Source organism: Malus sylvestris, chromosome 10, assembly GCF_916048215.2.
Source record: "Malus sylvestris chromosome 10, drMalSylv7.2, whole genome shotgun sequence".
Lineage (NCBI taxonomy): Eukaryota > Viridiplantae > Streptophyta > Magnoliopsida > Rosales > Rosaceae > Malus > Malus sylvestris.
This window is the reverse complement of record NC_062269.1, coordinates 17,816,969-17,836,072: the sequence shown is the minus strand read 5'-3', so window position 1 is coordinate 17,836,072 and position 19,104 is coordinate 17,816,969. Positions and strand designations below refer to the sequence as shown.

The window sequence follows — 19,104 nt, the reverse complement described above, 5'->3', positions numbered from 1 at the left end:
TCCCTAAATGTATCAAAAAGTTCTGGAAGAAATTACAACACCTGTAAATCAGAACATATGTGGTTAGGATAACACACCTAGAAAACCGTAGCACTTAAAAAGCAAGGAAAGAAGACTGAACGAAAATAAATAGACCATACCTTTAACAGGCATGTTGTGTTCGATTTACAAAATTGTAAAACAAACCACCTTAGCAGTATATCCAATACTTCAATAATTTCCTTTTTAATGGTTGGAAGTGCCTGGAATGCATACACAGAACATTGGTCAAACTAAGCAGGCGTATTTGATACAAATTGGGATATTAGGAGAAGCGGCGTGAGTCAATGGACGACGAGGACCGGCATGGATTCGACGGAGGAGTGGAGCGGCGTGAGTCAATGGACGACGAGGACCGGCATGGATTCGACGGAGGAGTGGAGCGGCGTGAGTCAATGGCGTGATGGACGATGAGGAGCGGCGTGGATTCGACGGAGGAGTGGAGCGGGGGGACTGTGAGAGTGACTGTGAGAGTGTGAGAGTGTGTGTGAGTGAGCCAGTGAGGTGAGAGAGCGAGAGCGACTGAGAGAGTCTGATAACCTAACAAACAAATGACCTAACTATGGACGGTTGGATTAGATTTTAACAAATCCAACGGTTCAAGTAATTTCTAATTAAAAATTAAAAATAAATAAATAAATATATATATATATAATATTCGGTTCGGTTCGGGATTCCCGAAAGCTTTCAAAGCTGTGGCCGAATCCCAAACCGAAACTTTCGGGTCGGGATCGGTTTCGGGAAATTCGGTTCGGGAATTTTTCGGGCTAATTTCGGGACGGGATCGGGACGGTTCGGGATTTTCGGGAAAAATTCCACCCCTAGTTAGCATCACTCCACCAAAGCACGCGTAAATCACACACCTCAAACCCCCATAGAAAAACTGGATATGATTCATATGAATGCCATGCAACCCTGTTCCGATCACTCCCTTCCCCCCCACTCAATCAATCACTGACCTACAAAGCGATGGAGAGGTCGTCGGCAGTTGCGGTGGTTGTTGTAGCTTTCCTTATCGGCCTCTTGACCTCCGAAATCGCAGCAGAAATCGCCCAAAACTCGACCGAATTTTACAGAATCGGTCGCCGTCGTTCACCGCCGCAGTCTCTCTGTGCGCAGCTCATTGAGCCGTCTGGTTACTCTTGCTCCGAGCTCACGGTGAGTGCTATACCACTATTTCACTAAATATTGCCCACTTTGTATCTTTAATTGTTAAATTTGTGATTAAAGTGTGTAACTTTGAGTACCCAGATTGTTAAAATTCATTGCTTCTGGTTTTTTTTCTCAGATTCAAACGAAAGATGGGTACTTACTGGGTCTTCAACGCGTGTCGTCGCGAAGCGGGGATTTGAGAACACAGCAGGGTCCTCCTGTGCTGCTTCAGCATGGGCTCTTCATGGTGAAGTTCTGAAATTTCCTAACTACAGTTTAACAAATGCAAAATTTGACATTGAATTTACACTTTTAGTGACTATTATGTGAGACTGTTGATACAATCACTTGTGCAATAAAAGGGGAATAAACCCATGATTTTTTTATATGATTGGTAATTGCATGACTTCCTTACATGTAGATCTAACATATGTTCATTAAACACGATCTAGAAGTGTAGAAAAAACGGGTGATTTGGAGCCGCATCTGCTGGACTCTTTATCTGAATTAGTATAAGTCATGTTTGTTAGTGCATTTTCCATTTGGTTTGAGATGTGAAGGATTGCTGAGATAATCCTCATAACTGATTCGTGAGTATTACTGATTCCCTGGATGCCTAAATTGGTGAAACGCCTAACTTTTATAGTTTCTTCCAATTTTTTTTCAGCAGACATCTGAACATATTGATCCACTAAGTTGATTATTTCAAAATTTGACCGTATGGTCACTTTTTGGTGCTCCCTCATCTCAAGTTTTTAGTTTCCGTTGAAATTTTATTTCTTGAAATGAACGAATGTGGTAAAGAAATGAACTCCATGGTATACATTTTAAATGAGGATCTAATGTGCTTCAAACTCAATTGAACTTGGTTACCGCCTTTCTTGATCTTATGCTAATACTACCTAGTTTTGAATTTCAAACAGGCAGGTGATGCATGGTTCTTAAATTCTCCAGAAGAATCGCTGGGCTTTGTCCTTGCAGATGAAGGTTTTGATGTATGGGTAGGGAGTGTGCGTGGAACACGTTGGAGTCATGGACACGTATCTTTATCAGAGGAGGATAAGGTTTATATAGCTTCTATTCGTCTCACAATTTTTTTGTCTTTCATTCAGCGATAAGGTGTGGCTCCAGTTATTGGTGGTTTCCAATCGGCTGCTGATCAAACTCGTTCTATGTTGAAAGTCTGGATTGCCCCCCTGATATTCTGAAGGAAAAACATAATCACATATGAAAAACAACCTCATTGTTCCTTCCTCACAGTTTCATGCTTTGATAGATGACAATACTGAGTTAGAAAGAGGAATAGCTAAAACAGATTAAAGAAAATTACACTCAACGATAGGCTCCCTTTGCTAGGATATCAGTATTTTGTGCTACCTGTTTGCCTTGATAAAAGACATCTGTATTTAGGTTTTTTATTTCGAGAACTCGTCTTAATACACTCAACATAGCTTCATATGGGGGATTGGTAATGTGAACCTACTTGAAAGTTAGTAGAAAAAGGAATGTTCATGTTCAGCAATTCATAGTTTGCTTATCTGGAATCTGACAATACATGGATTTATTCTTTATTGTAGGAATTTTGGGATTGGAGTTGGCAGGAATTGGCTCTATTTGATCTATCAGAAATGATCCGCTACATATATTCAACAAGAAGCTCCAAAGTCTTTGTTGTTGGACATTCACAGGTCTTACATCTCTTCATCTACTTCAAACTTCCTTGCCTTGCTGCTACCTTTGGTGTTAACTCAATTTATTCATATTGTCAGGGAACAATTATGTCTTTAGCTGCTCTCACCCAGCCGGATATCGCAGAACTGGTTGAAGCTGCTGCTCTTTTCTGTCCAATATCATACTTGAAGCATATCACATCTAAATTTGCACTTAGAATGGTCAACATGCATGTTGATCAGGTACTCATTATCTGCTTCAAAGTATAGTGCATGAATGGCTATTGTAATAAAATTGATACATATGTTCATTTTTTTCAGATGATTCTTGCTATGGGCATCCATCAACTTAACTTTAGAAGGTTTTGTTGCACACTGTCCACCTTTTTTTTTTCCGCTAATATTCTTTTTGCTCAAATGTTATGAGGTTATTAGTATTAATCTTGTCATCTTCTGTACATTATATGCAGTGAATGGGGAGTCAACCTTTTGGATTCAATATGTGATGGCCATGTTGACTGCAACGACTTGCTAACTTCCATAACAGGTTCGACTTCATATATATACTACTTCTTCGGTTCTTCCCTCCCTCCATCTGTGTGTGTACGGGCACATGCATGTGCTTTTGCATCTATTATATGCATTGTGCAGTGTCCACGTTCAAAAGTTTGGAACCTTGGAGGAAACATATTGTATTCTTTATTATATTGTTTATGTGACTGTATTTGTCTATTGGAGGAATGTCCTAATGATAATAATTCACAAAGTATGAATTAATATTAAAGGTGGAGTACAGGTTATAAAAAAAACAAAACAAAAGTAGACATGATTAAATTTTGAGGAAGCACTTTGGCAGTGTATTATTAAGGACCCGTTTGGGAAAGCTTCTATAGGAAATACTTTTGCTCATAAGTGTGTTAGCAGAAGCGCAACAAATTTTTTTTTATTAAAAGTCTTAACTGCTTCCTGTCAAAGCACTTGGAAGTAGTTCTCAAAGAGGCACCTGGTAGGCACTTCTCCAGAAAGCCCAAAAAGTGCTTTTAGAATCCAGAAACACTAATAGTTATTTCTTCCAAACACTGACAGAAATGCTTTGATCTGTAAGCGCTTTTGGCCTTTCGGAAAGCATTCGAGACAGCCTTATGATTGTGGTGCCAAACATTCTTGTATATTACTGTGAAAATGTTTTCATCTCATTCTGTATTTATTACTAAATTTGTACATGAAAAGCTTATCTGATAATATCTGGGGAAGAAGGGTTGCTAATGCGTTTTGGTAACATTTTCAGGGAAGAATTGTTGCTTTAATAACTCACGTGTGGACTTGTATCTTGATTATGAACCACACCCAACATCCGCAAAGAACTTGCACCATCTCTTCCAGAGTAAGCTCTATACCGCTTGTGCTTGCATAAATATCCTTTTGCCCCACACCCCCTCTCTCATTCTTTATTATTTTCGTACACTGATTATTGCATTTTGTGTTGGGCAGTGATCCGTAAGGGAACTTTTTCACAATACGACTATGGCCTGTTAAAAAATTTGAGGTTGTATGGTCAGTTGAAACCCCCTGCATTTGATCTTAGTCTCATACCCGAATCATTGCCACTGTTGATGGCTTGTGGGGGCAATGATGATTTAGCGGATATGACAGATTTCCATCACACTCTCAAGGAATTGCAGTCCACTCCGGAGTTGCTTTATCTCGAGAATTATGGTCATATCGACTTCATTGTGAGCGTTAAAGCCAAAGAAGACCTCCATGACCCCGTGATTAGGTTCTTTAGGTCATGGGGAAAATCTAGTAGTTCTTAACGCGACTGCTTTCTGCAACATGTAATCAATGTGTTTACCCATGTACTGCAGTAGAAGTGTTGATGTGTATATATTGTATGTAACATTATCCATGTAGAAAAATGTGTCCTGTATCTTATTAGGTTTATCTTTATTGTTTGTCTATTAAGCAGACAAGGGAGAAGAGGAGATAATTTCTCACTTCAAGATGGACTTCTGCAAGTGCAATGGCAACGTCGGACTGGTGGCTCCAACCGGAAACGGAGGACATTCGCATGGATGGCATATGTTCTCGGTCCACTGTTGGTACTTGTATCCTTGTACTCAACTTAAAGATTGCAAACTTGATACTTTCGAAAAAGAAAACTTGGCTTTTTTTTTGTCGAAAAGAAAAAAACTTTGGCTATTTTTTTGTCGAAAAGAAAACTTGGCTTTACTATCTTAGTTTTCTCGTTTAATTACCATATTAAAGTTGTCACTTAGTAGTACGGTCTAGTAGTATTTTTCTTCACTTGTAAGTGAGAGGTCATAGATTTGATTTTCACCAAAGGTGAATTTGAACCATATTATTGCTAGCCCATTGTGGGGGTAAACACATCTCTTCCTTTAGTATAAATAATATCGTTTGTTAAAAATAAATAAAGAAACCAAATTAAAGTTGACTAATTATTACGAAATCAAATTTTTTATCTTTTGTTGCTTACATGAAGTTATATGATAGTTAATTTGAAGTTAATAATTTTATTATTTTTTTAGTACGTCGATATTAATTTGAAGGTAATAATTGTTTTTTATTTAAATTTTTTTAATACATTGATATTCTTACACTAAGAAGAGGGAGAGTTCGGTTAAGTCACACAATTTGTTGCCTAATTTGGTATCAAATTCACCATCTATGAAATTCGAACTTAAGACCACTCACTTTCAAGTGAAGAAGAATACCACTAGACCGTAGTACTGAGTGGCTTGAAGGTAATAATTTGAAGCAAGAAATTTATACTATGTTTTCTAGGCTTCAGTCTTCCAAACTTTCAAGAATGAAATAAGTAACCATTTGTTGTATGGAATTTTAGTATATTACTATTAAATTATAATATTGGTTAAAGGGATGCGTTTATTTAACATTTATTAACTCTTATTTTTTATAAAAGCAGCTTTAGGATACAATTTTCATTTGTTAAGAGGAATATGACAATTTAAAATTACAAAATAGCTCAAAAAATTAATATTTTTAAGCTTAAGAGTTAAAACTCTCCTTTTGGCTATAGCCTAGGGGAGCCTTATACTTGGCTCTGCCAGTGTAATGGATTGATGATTGGCTAATTCTACTGCTAGTTGACAATGCGGGTGGGTGAATTCTATAAAAGAATTAACTTGGGTCCTCATTCACTGCATGATCGATTCACAAAATTTATATTTATATTTAAAATTGTTCATATTATAAATCATATTTAATAAAATTATGTGAATAAAAAATTCCTTAGCCAAGTCTCTCTCTTCTAATAATTTACGGATGTTAGGCCCACGGTACATCAACGGTTAGAATTTGTCAAAACTATTGTGCTAGCCCAGATTATTTCCTGCATTATTGACTTTTCAAACTCGGACACCTTTCATCACCTACAAGTTTATTTATGGATTTGGATCCTCTCCTAAGCAGCGGGTCCGAATCCTCCTGACCCAATAACACAGACCGTTGGATCAGGATTCAGACCCCCTACTTAGGAGAGGATCCAAATCCTCTTTATTCGGGTTGTACTTATGGCTCAGGTTCATGAATGCGGTTGATTCTCTATAACACTTTTTGTGTGCACGCAGTAGCTAGCTACAAAATGCCACGTGGATGAATTACTACTCACCTCATTATGCCTGAGATTTGTTGTATGAAGAATATTTGGACGATTATTGCCTCATTATGCATGAGATTTGTTGTATGAAGAATGCTAGGGTTACTTGCATTTGGACCATTCTCGCCTCATTATGCGTGAGATTATTCGTATGTAGAAGGCTAGGGTTACTCAACATATATAACTATAATTGTCTACTATTTGTCTAGATCTTGTTGAAAATGAATCTCACATTATGAAATGAGAGACATTGCATGGGCATATACATAAGTTGGCTACCCCCCATATTATTAATTGGGAACCCCAACTTTTTAATGGTATTAGAGTAGGTTGCCTTACGTATGAAACCTAACGGCCACACGTATTCCATATTACCTTACTTGTGTTGTTCATGTGTTTGGTTTGAAAATTCGCCACACTTAAGAGAACATGTTGAAAATGAATTTCTACATTGATGAGAGGAGGAATCTTAGACCTTATATGTGCTTATAAGTAAGTTAGTTTTCTATTTAAATTTTCAATTCAATTCACGGTAGAATCCCAACTTTATTTTGATCTATGTCACTAAACATGTAATTGTATGTCTTATGTGTGTTCATATAAAATAATTTTTAGAAATAATATTGAACTTAAAAATGGTTTGTTGCTCTTGCTATGCCTTAGGTTTTAAGAATCAGTCAACCAAGAAAGCCTGACGAACTTGCAATAATTGCGGGCAAATCAAAGATCGAATCGATTAAGAGGAATCCGAACTAAGAGGTCATGAACTGTTTTATATGAAAAATGATTATACGTAACTGTAATAGGTGACACTATCTAGAATAGTCAAACAAACCAACAACGAATCATGTGTCCCAACAGTAACCATAAACCTCAAACTCTCTCTATAGCACGACATTCGTTTGTCACATCTCCCATTCTATTCATCAAACCTGATAGGACCTAACTTCATGTCTTGCTCGATGCATTGATACAATGTAATACTACAATGTACTTTTCATTCAACAACCCTCTATCCTTTTTACAATTTCCTCATATAGTAACTAGGCCGACTTAGCTACTAAGAAACTGACTAACAACCTTATCTCTTACTATAACCAACTAACCAATTAACACATTCGATAGTGCTGACACATCATCCTAGTTAGCATCCTATCAAAACCACATGGTCCATAATTAAGTAATCAAAATATCTTATATGTAACAAAAGTTGGTTCTTTCATTGTCTTTTTTTCTTCGTTGAATCAAACTTCAACGAGTAATGCTAAAATAATCAACTATTTAAATTATATTTTATAAATCATATAATGTGACAGTTGATAATTTGATTATTAATTAAATTTGTTAACTTGTTTATTCTTATTGATAACACATCACATGATTTATAAATTTAATCAAAAAAGTGATTAATCTAAGATTAGTATACCATTTCTAATCATAGCTTTTTTTTTTTCTTTTCTCATTGGTTGAGCAAAACCCTGGATTTTCTTTTTCCTCTTCATGTAGTAAAGATCCGCACATATTTTCCTAAATTACTATATGGAAAGACCGATCAGATTTGGGTCCGAAATGATGTGGCATTTCTCACAACATTAGTTTCAAGTTGACAATTAACCTAACAATACTTATTCAGAAGTGAAAACAAAATCTTTAAAAAATATATTTTGATATAGTCCAAAACTTGTTAGTTTACAACACCCACCACCACCTAAACTAAACTTCCATATATGCCGCCACGTACCACTCCGGCACGGTGGGAAATGGGAATCATCTATCTTTATCATTTTATGGATTTCATTACGAGGATATACCAATTACTAACTTATGATATATTAACACTACCACGTAAATTAGGGGTGGGCATTTGGAACCGAAAACCGAAATCAAAACACGAACTAAATTGGACTGCACCGAACGGTTCGGTTTTGCGATTTTGAAACCGAACTGCAATGTAGTGAAACGGTTTGGTTTTGGTTTTGGCTTTTAAAAATCGTACCGAAACCAAAACCGCACCTAAAATTAAATGTCATATTTTAATTGGTTGTTTGTTAGAGTCCATACATTTAGTATGGACTCAACCACACTAAAATGTCATCCCTTTCCACCCCTAGGATACAAAATGCTTAACTATTATCAATACATCAGCTTTTTGGAGAGACATAGAGAGGGTTTGTATTGATACAAAATGTATTAATACAATAAGAGGAAGTGGGAACCTCAATTTGTATTGGTACAAAATGCTTAATTATATCAGTGTCAATACATTGCTGATTTGTTTATTAAGAGAGGGAGAGAGAGAGTGCAATCACTTTCACTTTTCTCTATGAAAACCTCTAGAACTTTGAAATCTCTCACATTGAAGTTGGGAAGGGGGCAAACTGCCATGAATTCTTGTTAAAAAATGAATGTTTGGCCATTGCCACTTTTAAGGTCTTCTCTTTTCTTATAACAACTTCGTATAATCTTAAAAAATGTTGTTCTTCTTCTTATATTCTTACCGTAGTTTGGTGCAAGTATTCTGTAATTTTGCTACAAGTTCATTAATTAATGTATCATGAGAAAAGAAGACCGTTTTATGCATAGATAAGTGTAAATTTTAAATTTTAAATTATTTTTTTAAAACCGAACCGAAACTGTTTGAAACCGCACCGAACCAAATCAAACGGTTTGGTTTCATTTCGGTTTTGGCTTCAAAACCGTACCGCACCAAACCGTAAAAATTTTTAGCTTTGGTTTCACTCAAAATCGTACCGAACCAAATCGTGCCCACCCCTAATGTAAACCCTACCTCCCCCCATAAACACACACACATGTATATATAAATACATATACGATATATGTATGTATGAATTCTCCAGCATATTCGTGTACAACGGCTCATCCTCTATCAAAATTAAAGCAACATATCCATATTCTTATAATGTCGGCAGTATCTTTTGCAAACTTGGTACCAATATGGTCTTTCTTGGCAACCTATCAGAATGGTAGGTCCGTTGTGAATGGCAACCATTATTTTCTGTAGCACGCAACTACACGTTAATGAGTGCCAAGGTAGTGGGTGTTCATTAACATATAGGGTTTTTATTACAAATGTTCCTTGAAATTGACACATCTAATCTGGTCTCTGAAATTGAAAATCGATCAATGTAGTTCTTGAAATTGGGTGTCGCACATCAATGTAGTCCTTTCGTAACAACTCCGTTAAAAATTCTGTTATGTGTTGATGTAGCACATAATTGGGTTCCACAATATAATATAATATTGCCATGTGGATTAAAAGTATTTAAATAATAATTAAAAAAGTATTTAAATAATAATTAAAAAACTATTTTATATAATAAAAACAAAAAAAAAAAGAGAAAAAGAAGAAGTTCATCAACTTCTTCCCCTCCTACCCAGCGACCCACCATTCTCCTCGCCTTGAAACGTCATCTTGCCTGTCAGTTTTGTGGGTTTTGCTTCTTTTCGTTTTAGTTTTATGGGTTTTTTGTTTCTCAAGTGGGTTGTTTGGGTAAGGTATGCCTGTCAGCTTGCCTCTGAAACTAGGTTTTGTTTCTACTTTCTATTGTGACCTGCAAGCTTTGTTTGATTGTGGAGAACGTTTCGGAAAAGAAACGAACCATCAAACTTTTTTTTTTAATCCTATATGCCGTCGAAAGCATTGAGCTCAATTCTATTATCCAAAACTGACTACAAATTTGCGATGCGTTTGCTTCGATTTTCTGTTTCTGTTCTGTTAGCATATTAGTTGTATGTGTGTACATATATATACATACATATGTACATATACATACATACATTTGAGCACATGTGTCTGTGTGTCTATGCTACAATTTTTCTTTTGAGGTTTTAGTGGATTTAGCTTACTTGGTTTGTTTTTTCAGGCGATTTGCTTCATTCTTATTCGGCCACTGTCTAAGAATACATACAGAAGGATCAACAGACTGGTGGCAGAATTGTTGTGGCTGGAACTCGTATGGCTTATTGATTGGTGGGAAGGAGATGATGAACAGCCATCTTCTTCTTCTTTTTCTCTTTTTATTTTATTTTTAATTATATAAAATAGTTTTTTAATTATTATTTAAATACTTTTAATCCACATTGGCAATATTTTGTTATATTGTGGAATCCAATTATGTGTCATATTAGCACATAACAGAATTTTTAACAGAGTTGTGACTGAATGACTACATTGATTTGCGACATCCAATTTCAGGAACTATATTGATCGATTTTCAATTTCAGAGACCATCTTAATTGGATGAGTCAATTTCAGGGACCATTATGATAAAAAAAACCCTTAATATATATGTAACGTTGGGAAGCGCATTACGCGGATAGAACACAACCACCCAAAATAAATACGTAATGATAAGAGTAATATACGACAAGGCTGCTGTATATACACAACAAGTCCACTTTGTGTATGTGTGTGTATGTATGTACTGTGGATCATTGTCGTTTAATCTGTCGTCAATCTCTCCCTCTCAGTATACTCGCACAACATATTTGTCTTCTCAATAGTAATACACAAACTTAACAAGAACTTTGTTTGAGTGGGAAAAGTGAATTAGAAGAGAGCAAAATATGGGATCTCAAACTCCTCTCCCTCATATTTTTCTTGTGTGTTTTCCAGCACAAGGACACATAAACCCTATGCTCAGATTAGGCAAACGCCTAGCTTCAAAGGGCATGTTGGTAAGTTTCTCCACCACAGAAAACTATGGCAAAGAGATGAGAAAGGCCAACGATGGCATCAGTGACCAACCTACACCAGTCGGCAATGGTTTCATCAGGTTTGAGTTTTTTGACGACGGGCTAGCGGAAGATGATCCGAAATTCTCGAAGTTGGAAGAATATATGCCTCTGCTTGAACTTGTGGGCAAGGATCTGGTAACACAGATGATCAAACGACATGCCAATGAAGGTCGTCCAGTTTCATGCCTGGTGAACAATCCGTTCATTCCTTGGGTTTGTGATGTTGCCACCGAGCATGGGATCCCTCGTGCCACGCTTTGGATTCAGTCTTGTGCTGTGTTCTCGGCCTATTACCATTGCCACAACAAGATGGTGCCGTTTCCGACAGAGGCTGAGCCGATTATCGATATCCAGCTTCCTGGTATGCCTGTTCTGAAGCATGATGAGATTCCCAGCTTCTTACTCCCTTCTGATCCATTTCAGGTGAATAACGTATACTTACCAAAAAAGTCATCCCGCTATAATTATTGGTCTAGTTGTATTTCTTTATAATAAAAAAATAATAATAATAAAGAAAAAAAGAAATAGAAAGAAATTCTGTGCGAATCCATTTTTCATCCGAAAGAAAAATCATGGGCGATGTATTCAAAAAACTCATTTTGCACTCCGGATATGTCTGTTTGTATAAATATTAGAGAAAAAATAAACAAGAAAAGACGGCAAAATAATTTTTTGAAGTACTAATAACAACCATCAAAATAATAATAAGATTACAACACTTTTGGTTTCACATTTGGAGAAGGCTTCGTATTACTTTTTAGTAAGTAAAGGTTTAAAACTGTGGCATTAATTGGTAATTAAAACTTAACAAACATATTAGGGTCACTTAGTACTACGGTCTAGTGATATTTTTCTTAACTTATAAGTGAGAGGTTTTAGGTTCGATTCTCACCAAAGATGAATTTGAACCATACTATTGCTAGCTGCTCACCCCCTTTCCTTAGTGTAGATAATATCATTTGTTAAAAAAAAAGCCCATATTAGGGATATAACAGTACTTTATATTGGTGTTTCTCTCTAATTAGTTTGCTGGAAGACATTTTATGTTCGAATACAAACCTCCACCGTTAAAAAATAAATTAACCCTAATTATGACATTATTGACTAATTAATTTGTTTCAGGTTTTGGGGAGGGCAATATTAGGACAGTTCAAGAAGTTATCCAAATCACTCTATGTGTTGATGGACACATTCCAGGAGTTGGAGCCAGAAATAATTGAGCACATGTCCCAGGTGTGCATAGTGAAGCCCGTTGGCCCCTTATTCAAAAACCCTAAAGCTCCAAAAACAAGCATCGGAGGTGACTTAATGAAAGCCGATGATTGCTTTGAGTGGCTTGACTCAAAGCCCCCAACATCTGCCGTGTACGTATCTTTTGGTAGCATCGTGCACTTAAAGCAAGAGCAAGTTGACGAGATTGCTCATGGCCTACTGAGTTCTGGGGTCTCGTTTTTATGGGCTATGAAGCCACCTGGCAAAGCATTCGGATCGGAAAAACATGTTTTGCCAGATGGGTTTTTGGAAAAAGTTGGTGACAAGGGAAAAGTGGTGCAGTGGAGTCCACAAGAGCAAGTTCTAGCTCACCCATCGGTTGCATGTTTTCTTACTCACTGTGGCTGGAACTCTTCAGTCGAAGCACTAACTTCCGGCGTGCCACTTGTGACATTTCCTCAATGGGGCGACCAAGTCACCAATTCAAAGTTCTTGGTGGATGTGTTTGGTGTGGGGCTCAGATTGTGTCGTGGAAGAGCTGAAAATAGATTGATCACGAGAGACGAGGTTGCGAAGTGTTTGTTGGAGGCAACCGTGGGAGAGAAGGCGAACGAACTGAAGCAAAACGCTTTGAAATGGAAGAAGGCGGCAGAGGAAGCGGTGGCTGAGGGTGGCTCCTCTGACCGGAGTCTTGAAGATTTTATAGACGAGATTAGCAAGATCACGTATGTTGCCTAGAATAACTTGTTCGTTGATTATATCGCACTGCTTATTTCAATAGGAAGCCAATTAATCAAATAAAATAGAGGTGTGCTATCCAGACACCCATTTTTACTTCTCTCACACCCATTGTTAATTTCTGTCATTTGATATTCTTTAATTCATCCGATCCGACGACCGAAAATTAAAAGAGTGTAAGAGAAGTAAAAAAGAGTGTGTGGATATCACACCCCTAAAAATATGAATTTAAGTTCAATGATGTACTTTGTTTGAGTGATATATGTATGATTAAGCTGTGACATTCATGTGTGTGTTTCCCTCGCCCTTTATCTTTCTAACTTTATAAGGAAGAATTTGCTGCAAAATGTTATTGATATTTTGGGGTTATTCACTACTATAAATTACCAGTTGCACGATAAAAGTTTGCTCGACAAAAAAAACTTTGGTTCGGCAAACTTGGTCGACGTTTAGGATTTTGTCAAAGACTTTGTGCGATGAAAATATTTCGTAGGGCAAAATATGTTTTGTTGGGCAATGTTTTGGCGCCAAAAGGAAAAATTGGCGCGCATTGTGACACACCCCGTCCCGAAGGAGGGCATGCTGGCCGTCACGTGAGAGTGACGTAACCATTTACACAGTACGGAAGCTTTAAATATACCATTTCTAAGATGAAACACCCAAAGGTGAGACCTAATTTTGTCCATTCTGTCAGAACACCGTTGAATTCCTCGTGGCCACCAAAACTCTGCTATCAAGAACCTGGAGGGGCGAAAAACAAAATTGAGTGGGTCAGTAAAACCAAGCTTTTCAAAAACATTTCGCCAAAAATAATTCTAACCCCTCACTGTAAAACCTGTATACTCTTCCCAGAAATGTAAAATATCAATATATAAATATATTCTCAAGACTTCAATTAACTATCTCAACATTATTCATTACAAATATGCCATGCCATGTCTAAAATCAACAGTATAGTATGAATGCATCAACATAAATCAGGTGGAAGAAAATAATCAACCGGAGGCCCTACAATGGCCCTGTACGGCTGAATCTAAAGCTCAATATCTCATTCAGCCGGAGTCACCAACTGTGACCTGTACGGCTCTACACTACACATAAGTCGGAACCACCTAATGTAGTCTGTACGACTTAATGGTTAATATTATGCTCTAGTGCTTTTTTCATCAATCATCTGTGCACATAATCTAAGGTCACCCACCAGTCGGAACCTCTCTAAAGGTCTGTACGACTGGCCTGTCGGAACCATCTCCTGTGGTCTGTACGACAACATCTACTTGGATCCAAGGCGAGCGTGCGATGCGGTGAATACTATAAGCACTAATACCATGGTGCAGGTTATGAACTCAATATATCTCAACATCATCATAACAGTAATAATACTCACCTGATACTCACCTGTGCGTCCACCGCACCATTTCACATATATGCATCATATATCATTTCATGCATGGCATTTCAATTCACATTTCTATATACTTTTCATATACTTTCATGCATAGCGTTTCAATTCACGTTTTTCATATAATTCTATATACTTTTCACATACTTCTATGCATGGCATTTCAACTAATATATCTCATATACTTTTATACATTTTCATTTAAAGCATAATTTCATGCATTTTCAATTTCTGGGAAAACGGCAAGTATATATGTATACGGAAAACAAAACTGCCCACTCACCTGGAGTTCGCCCTACAACTCCCCAGCACCACACATCAAGGCGTCATGACGATCGCCGCCTAGAACAGTAATCAAATCCAGCCTCAAAATTCATTTCGATAGAACATATAACTTATATAAAATACGTCACTACGTAGATCGATCCGGAAGATCTGCCTCTCAGATTTTAAATCCATAACTTCCAGAGGTCCACAATATATCTCTAGGATAACATCCTAAAATTTCATTACCATCCAACGGTCGGATCATCAATTCACATTTTCACCTAATGCGAAAACTATAAAATGTTATTCGAACACCTAACCAACAATCCTTAATAACTTTCTCATACGGTGTTCAAATTGGGTATATAAATATACCACAGTGATCTACTCGACGTCACGGACGTCGACATATTTTTAAAATAATTTTTTACTGTAGAACGCGCCCCCACGCGCCAAAGAAGGCACGGGTCCACGCGCACCTTCTTCTTCCTTGGGTCGCCGGACTGGTTTTTCCGGCGGCCGTTTTCTGGACAGTTTTTCAAATTGCCATAACTTTGTCATTTATCAACGAAATCAAGTGATTCAAAAACGAAAGTTGTAGCCCTTGAAGAGAAAAAGATAATGGTACCTTGCACTACACCTAGTTCGCCGTTGTTTGGCCGGAAACTTCCTCGAAAGCCTCGGAGGTCGCCGGAAACTGGGTAAGATTCAAATGAGTATAACTTCTTCAATACTCAACGCAATTGAGTGAAACAAAAAGGAAAGTTGTAGTACTTGACGAGACGAAGAGATTGATACCTACCTTGACTCCTAACTCGCCGGGATTCGCCGCAAAAAGCCTCGAAAGCTCCGGCCAAACTTGAACTTGTCGATCTCCGTGTTCTTACGTCCAAAAACTTCCAACGAAGCACTCCGAGCTTCCTTGGGACTTTCTAAAGCTCGCTGTGATCTTGTTTTAGCCTAAAACGTAACCATTTAAAAGATCATGAACAGTACACATTCACGGCAACTTTGAAACTAGGGTTTTCCGAAGCAAAACTTACCTGAAATGGATACCATCGTGATCGTGAAGTCTTCAGGGTTCCAATGGTGGTCTTAGATTCGTCGTTGGTATAGATTTAGGGTGGTTTTGTGGTGGTCCGTGTGAGTTCGAAGGAGAGGGAGAGAGACGGAGAATGAGAGATTGTGAGGGAGGAGAGAGAGACAGGGTACGGGAAAGAGGGAAGGATTTGAGGTATGTGGTCCTACCCAACCCCAAATCACAAAATTCCATCATAAAATTTAAGTCTAAGTCTCCACTCTAATTACCAAATTTTAGGAGCTTAGATATAACGAACGTAAAACTTATACCTTAGTCAGTATTAGGGACATTTCCGTCAATTCACCATCACGAGTGTAAAACTTTGGGACGGGCTATGACACATTGTGTCATTTTGCCCGACGAAATTCTAGTTCGTCGGCTTATGGAACTTCTCCCGATGAACCATTTCATCGGGCAACATGTACTAGCCGTTGAGAAAAGGTTCACAATGACTTGTAAAATAAAAACCCATCGACACTTTTTTTTACTCGACGACATTCTTAATTTTGCCTAACAAACATTTTTGTTGTGCAAAACCCCATTAAACGGGTCCGTGCCTTCTCTTTCTCCTTCTCCTTTCTTTTCTTCTTCTCCCTTGTGTTGCGCTGCTCTCTCCTTGCCTACAAGAATTTATCTCTCTTTTGTAAGACATATTCTGAAATCACAATAAGACATTAAGATCATGAATATCACAAATCGAATCAATATAAAATAGGAATTTAGGAATTACATGACTTAGTTCAATATAATTAGTTCATGAATTTAGGAATTACATAGGTATATCAAAAAAATATCACAAACATATTATGTCTGCAGAATTCTAGCAACATGGTTTCACTTTTAACATTTTACCATAAATTCATTTCTTGTCCAAAAAAAGGTGAAAAAAAATACCAGCTGTGTATACAATATATTCTATATTACAACATGACCAAATTTCATACAATTTGGAATTGTGAAAGTCTATCAAAAATAGGATGTGTATCAGGCGCAGATTCTTGACATGAATGGTTTCCTTATCAAAATTAGATCAGTTAAAAAACGAACTATCGATTTCAAAAGGATTTTACAACATAGTTTAAAAAGAAAACCAAGAACCAATGATTTGTTCTTATAATCCATTGCACTAAATTACGAAGAGGAATCGAATGAAACGAAATTAAATACCACTAGGGTAAAACCCCAGAAAACCCAATTATAGAATTACCTTAAACTAATGATATAAACACATCAATTCAAATCAAAACATAAAAGGAATTCATTAAATTGCAATACAAACACTACAAACTCATAACCATATTAATCCATAGAATGATTTTTATTTGAGAGTTCGAAAACAATCTAAACTATGCAATATATATAAAAGCATAATTCAAATTAAATATCACCCAAGTTACCTCATGACTGCAAGCTATTCACCGGAAGATGGTAGAAATAATTGGAAGAATTGTAGGAGAAAAGTGACTATTTTGTGTGACACACCCCGACCCGGAATGTCCACTAGGACTCCGAATCGAGTCGTGTTGGCCGACACCTGAAAGGTGACGAAGCCATAAAGTGTGATAATGTGTAAACTACGAACAAATTTTAACCTAAAAGTGCCTAAACACACGAGTGCTCGGTGAGCAGGTATGGACCCATTCACACGTGATACAGAGCATAAGAAAAGTACAGTAAGGTAAGATAATGATTATACCATCACAGGAAGCCACCAATACAGGGAAGTGCTTCGAATTCTCGTCGATACAGAAACTTGCTACTAAAATCGTAAAACTTGTATAATTTCCCAAAAAGTATAATACATACCTATATCGAAACCATAATCGGAAAAGAATATCCAGATGTATGCCATGCCAAATATCTCAATATAATAAAATAAGTAAACCAGGTGAAATAAATCTCTAGAAGTAATATGTCAACCAGATCCACCTATTGTGACATGTACGACTTAATCCATAGCTCATCACATATCCCTGCACACGAGTCGGAACCACCTCTAGTGGTCTGTACGACAAGCTGGGTGTAAATAATTACGCTCAAGTGCTACGATCACGTGAAGGCTGTGTGAAGTATCGCAAGTTATCTATGAGTCGAAACCACCTAATGTGGTCTATACGACAGGTTGGCACCTACCTTGAATCCAAGGTGAGTGTGTGGTGCGGGAGGTGAACGATCACGTGAAGGCTAGGCCCTGTCCTCGGGCGAGAGCACTAACACCGGGGTGCAGGTTTATGAGCTCTAAATGCATTTAACACTACTACAAAATGGTCTTATAGTGTCAGTGGGTGGTGTCGATTTAATCTAATATAGTGGCGGATAAGACAGTTGCGATACTAACTAAACATGACGTCGGATTTACTGTCACTTATAAGCGTCATAAAATACTAAACCGACGTAAACATACATTTTAATATTTTTAAATACTGGTGTCGCTTTTAAACCGACGTAAACATACATTTTAATAACTTTAAATACTGGTGTCACTTTTAAGCGACATCAAGTATCAGTGTAGGGGGAAACGACTGGAAGAGCTTTTTCAGTTAGTGTTGCAAAAGTTTCCTTATTTCGACGCCACATCCAAGTGCACTGACATGTTAGGCTCATGTCGGTTTGAACCGACACAAACTTGTCCTTATTTCGACGCCACACAAACTTGTCCTTATTGTTTTTAAATATTTTAAAGCATGCGTCGATTCTGAGCGACATAGATTTTAGTTTTTTTAAATATTTTAAAACCCGATGTCGGTTGTAAGCGATATAATAATGGCCTTTATATACTTTCCCCCGTGTTTTCTTCTTCCTCTCTTGCATTTTTCTTATTCGTTCTTCCAATTTCAAACCATCCCTGTGTTTTCTCTCTTGCACCTTTCTTATTTGTTCTTCCTACTTCATTTGTTCTTTCTTCACAACAGTAAGTTTTTCTTGCTTCTAATATTTTTATTTTCTCCACTTATGTTTAATTTTTATTTACAATTTATTTTTGTAGGGAATTTATTTGAGTTGGTTGAGTACATAAGGATTTTATCGACGACATAATTCTTCCATAATTCAGGTTTCTATCACTAAATTCTTTAATTTTTAAATTGTATAATACACAAGTTTATTTATTTAAAAGTTCTAATTTAAGTACGTAGATAAATTTCTA

At 37.0% G+C, this 19,104-nt stretch overlaps 2 protein-coding genes and 1 long non-coding RNA gene across 4 annotated transcripts; 2 read left to right on the top strand and 1 right to left on the bottom strand.

The window, feature by feature from the left end:
- Positions 1 to 848: 848 nt before the first annotated feature.
- LOC126585767 (triacylglycerol lipase 1) lies at positions 849 to 5,343 on the top strand. Of its 2 annotated transcripts, XM_050250277.1 has the most exons (10): positions 849 to 1,197; positions 1,328 to 1,438; positions 2,115 to 2,255; positions 2,769 to 2,879; positions 2,961 to 3,104; positions 3,183 to 3,223; positions 3,332 to 3,408; positions 4,150 to 4,245; positions 4,353 to 4,696; positions 4,828 to 5,343. In XM_050250277.1, exons 1-9 carry the CDS (start codon positions 1,009 to 1,011, stop codon positions 4,673 to 4,675), a joined length of 1,233 nt encoding a protein of 410 aa, XP_050106234.1. In that variant the 5' UTR covers positions 849 to 1,008; the 3' UTR covers positions 4,676 to 4,696; positions 4,828 to 5,343. The 2 variants fall into 2 exon arrangements, with proteins under 2 accessions (XP_050106234.1, XP_050106233.1); XM_050250276.1 differs by lacking the exon at positions 4,828 to 5,343 and having other exon boundaries at positions 4,353 to 4,808.
- Positions 5,344 to 10,901: 5,558 nt separating this feature from the next.
- On the top strand, positions 10,902 to 13,492 carry LOC126585766 (putative UDP-glucose glucosyltransferase). The gene is made up of 2 exons (XM_050250275.1): positions 10,902 to 11,682; positions 12,382 to 13,492. Exons 1-2 carry the CDS (start codon positions 11,089 to 11,091, stop codon positions 13,207 to 13,209), a joined length of 1,422 nt encoding a protein of 473 aa, XP_050106232.1. The 5' UTR covers positions 10,902 to 11,088; the 3' UTR covers positions 13,210 to 13,492.
- Positions 13,493 to 13,759: 267 nt separating this feature from the next.
- On the bottom strand, positions 13,760 to 16,116 carry LOC126585769 (uncharacterized). The gene is made up of 4 exons (XR_007610645.1): positions 15,922 to 16,116; positions 15,507 to 15,838; positions 14,895 to 14,953; positions 13,760 to 13,950 (listed from the first exon to the last, which is right to left on the bottom strand). It is a non-coding gene; the product is annotated as an uncharacterized LOC126585769 (long non-coding RNA).
- Between the last annotated feature and the right edge of the window lie 2,988 nt (positions 16,117 to 19,104).

What these genes read in the sequence shown, in the direction of transcription:
- LOC126585767 (XM_050250277.1), top strand. Translation starts at nt 1,009, where the DNA reads ATGGAGAGGTCGTCGGCAGTTGCGGTGGTTGTTGTAGCTTTCCTTATC. An exon ending in CTTTATCAGAGGAGGATAAG is followed by an intron (nt 2,256 to 2,768) that starts GTTTATATAGCT and finishes TCTTTATTGTAG; the next exon opens with GAATTTTGGGATTGGAGTTG. An exon ending in CTTGCTAACTTCCATAACAG is followed by an intron (nt 3,409 to 4,149) that starts GTTCGACTTCAT and finishes TAACATTTTCAG; the next exon opens with GGAAGAATTGTTGCTTTAAT.
- LOC126585766 (XM_050250275.1), top strand. Translation starts at nt 11,089, where the DNA reads ATGGGATCTCAAACTCCTCTCCCTCATATTTTTCTTGTGTGTTTTCCA. An exon ending in TCCCTTCTGATCCATTTCAG is followed by an intron (nt 11,683 to 12,381) that starts GTGAATAACGTA and finishes AATTTGTTTCAG; the next exon opens with GTTTTGGGGAGGGCAATATT.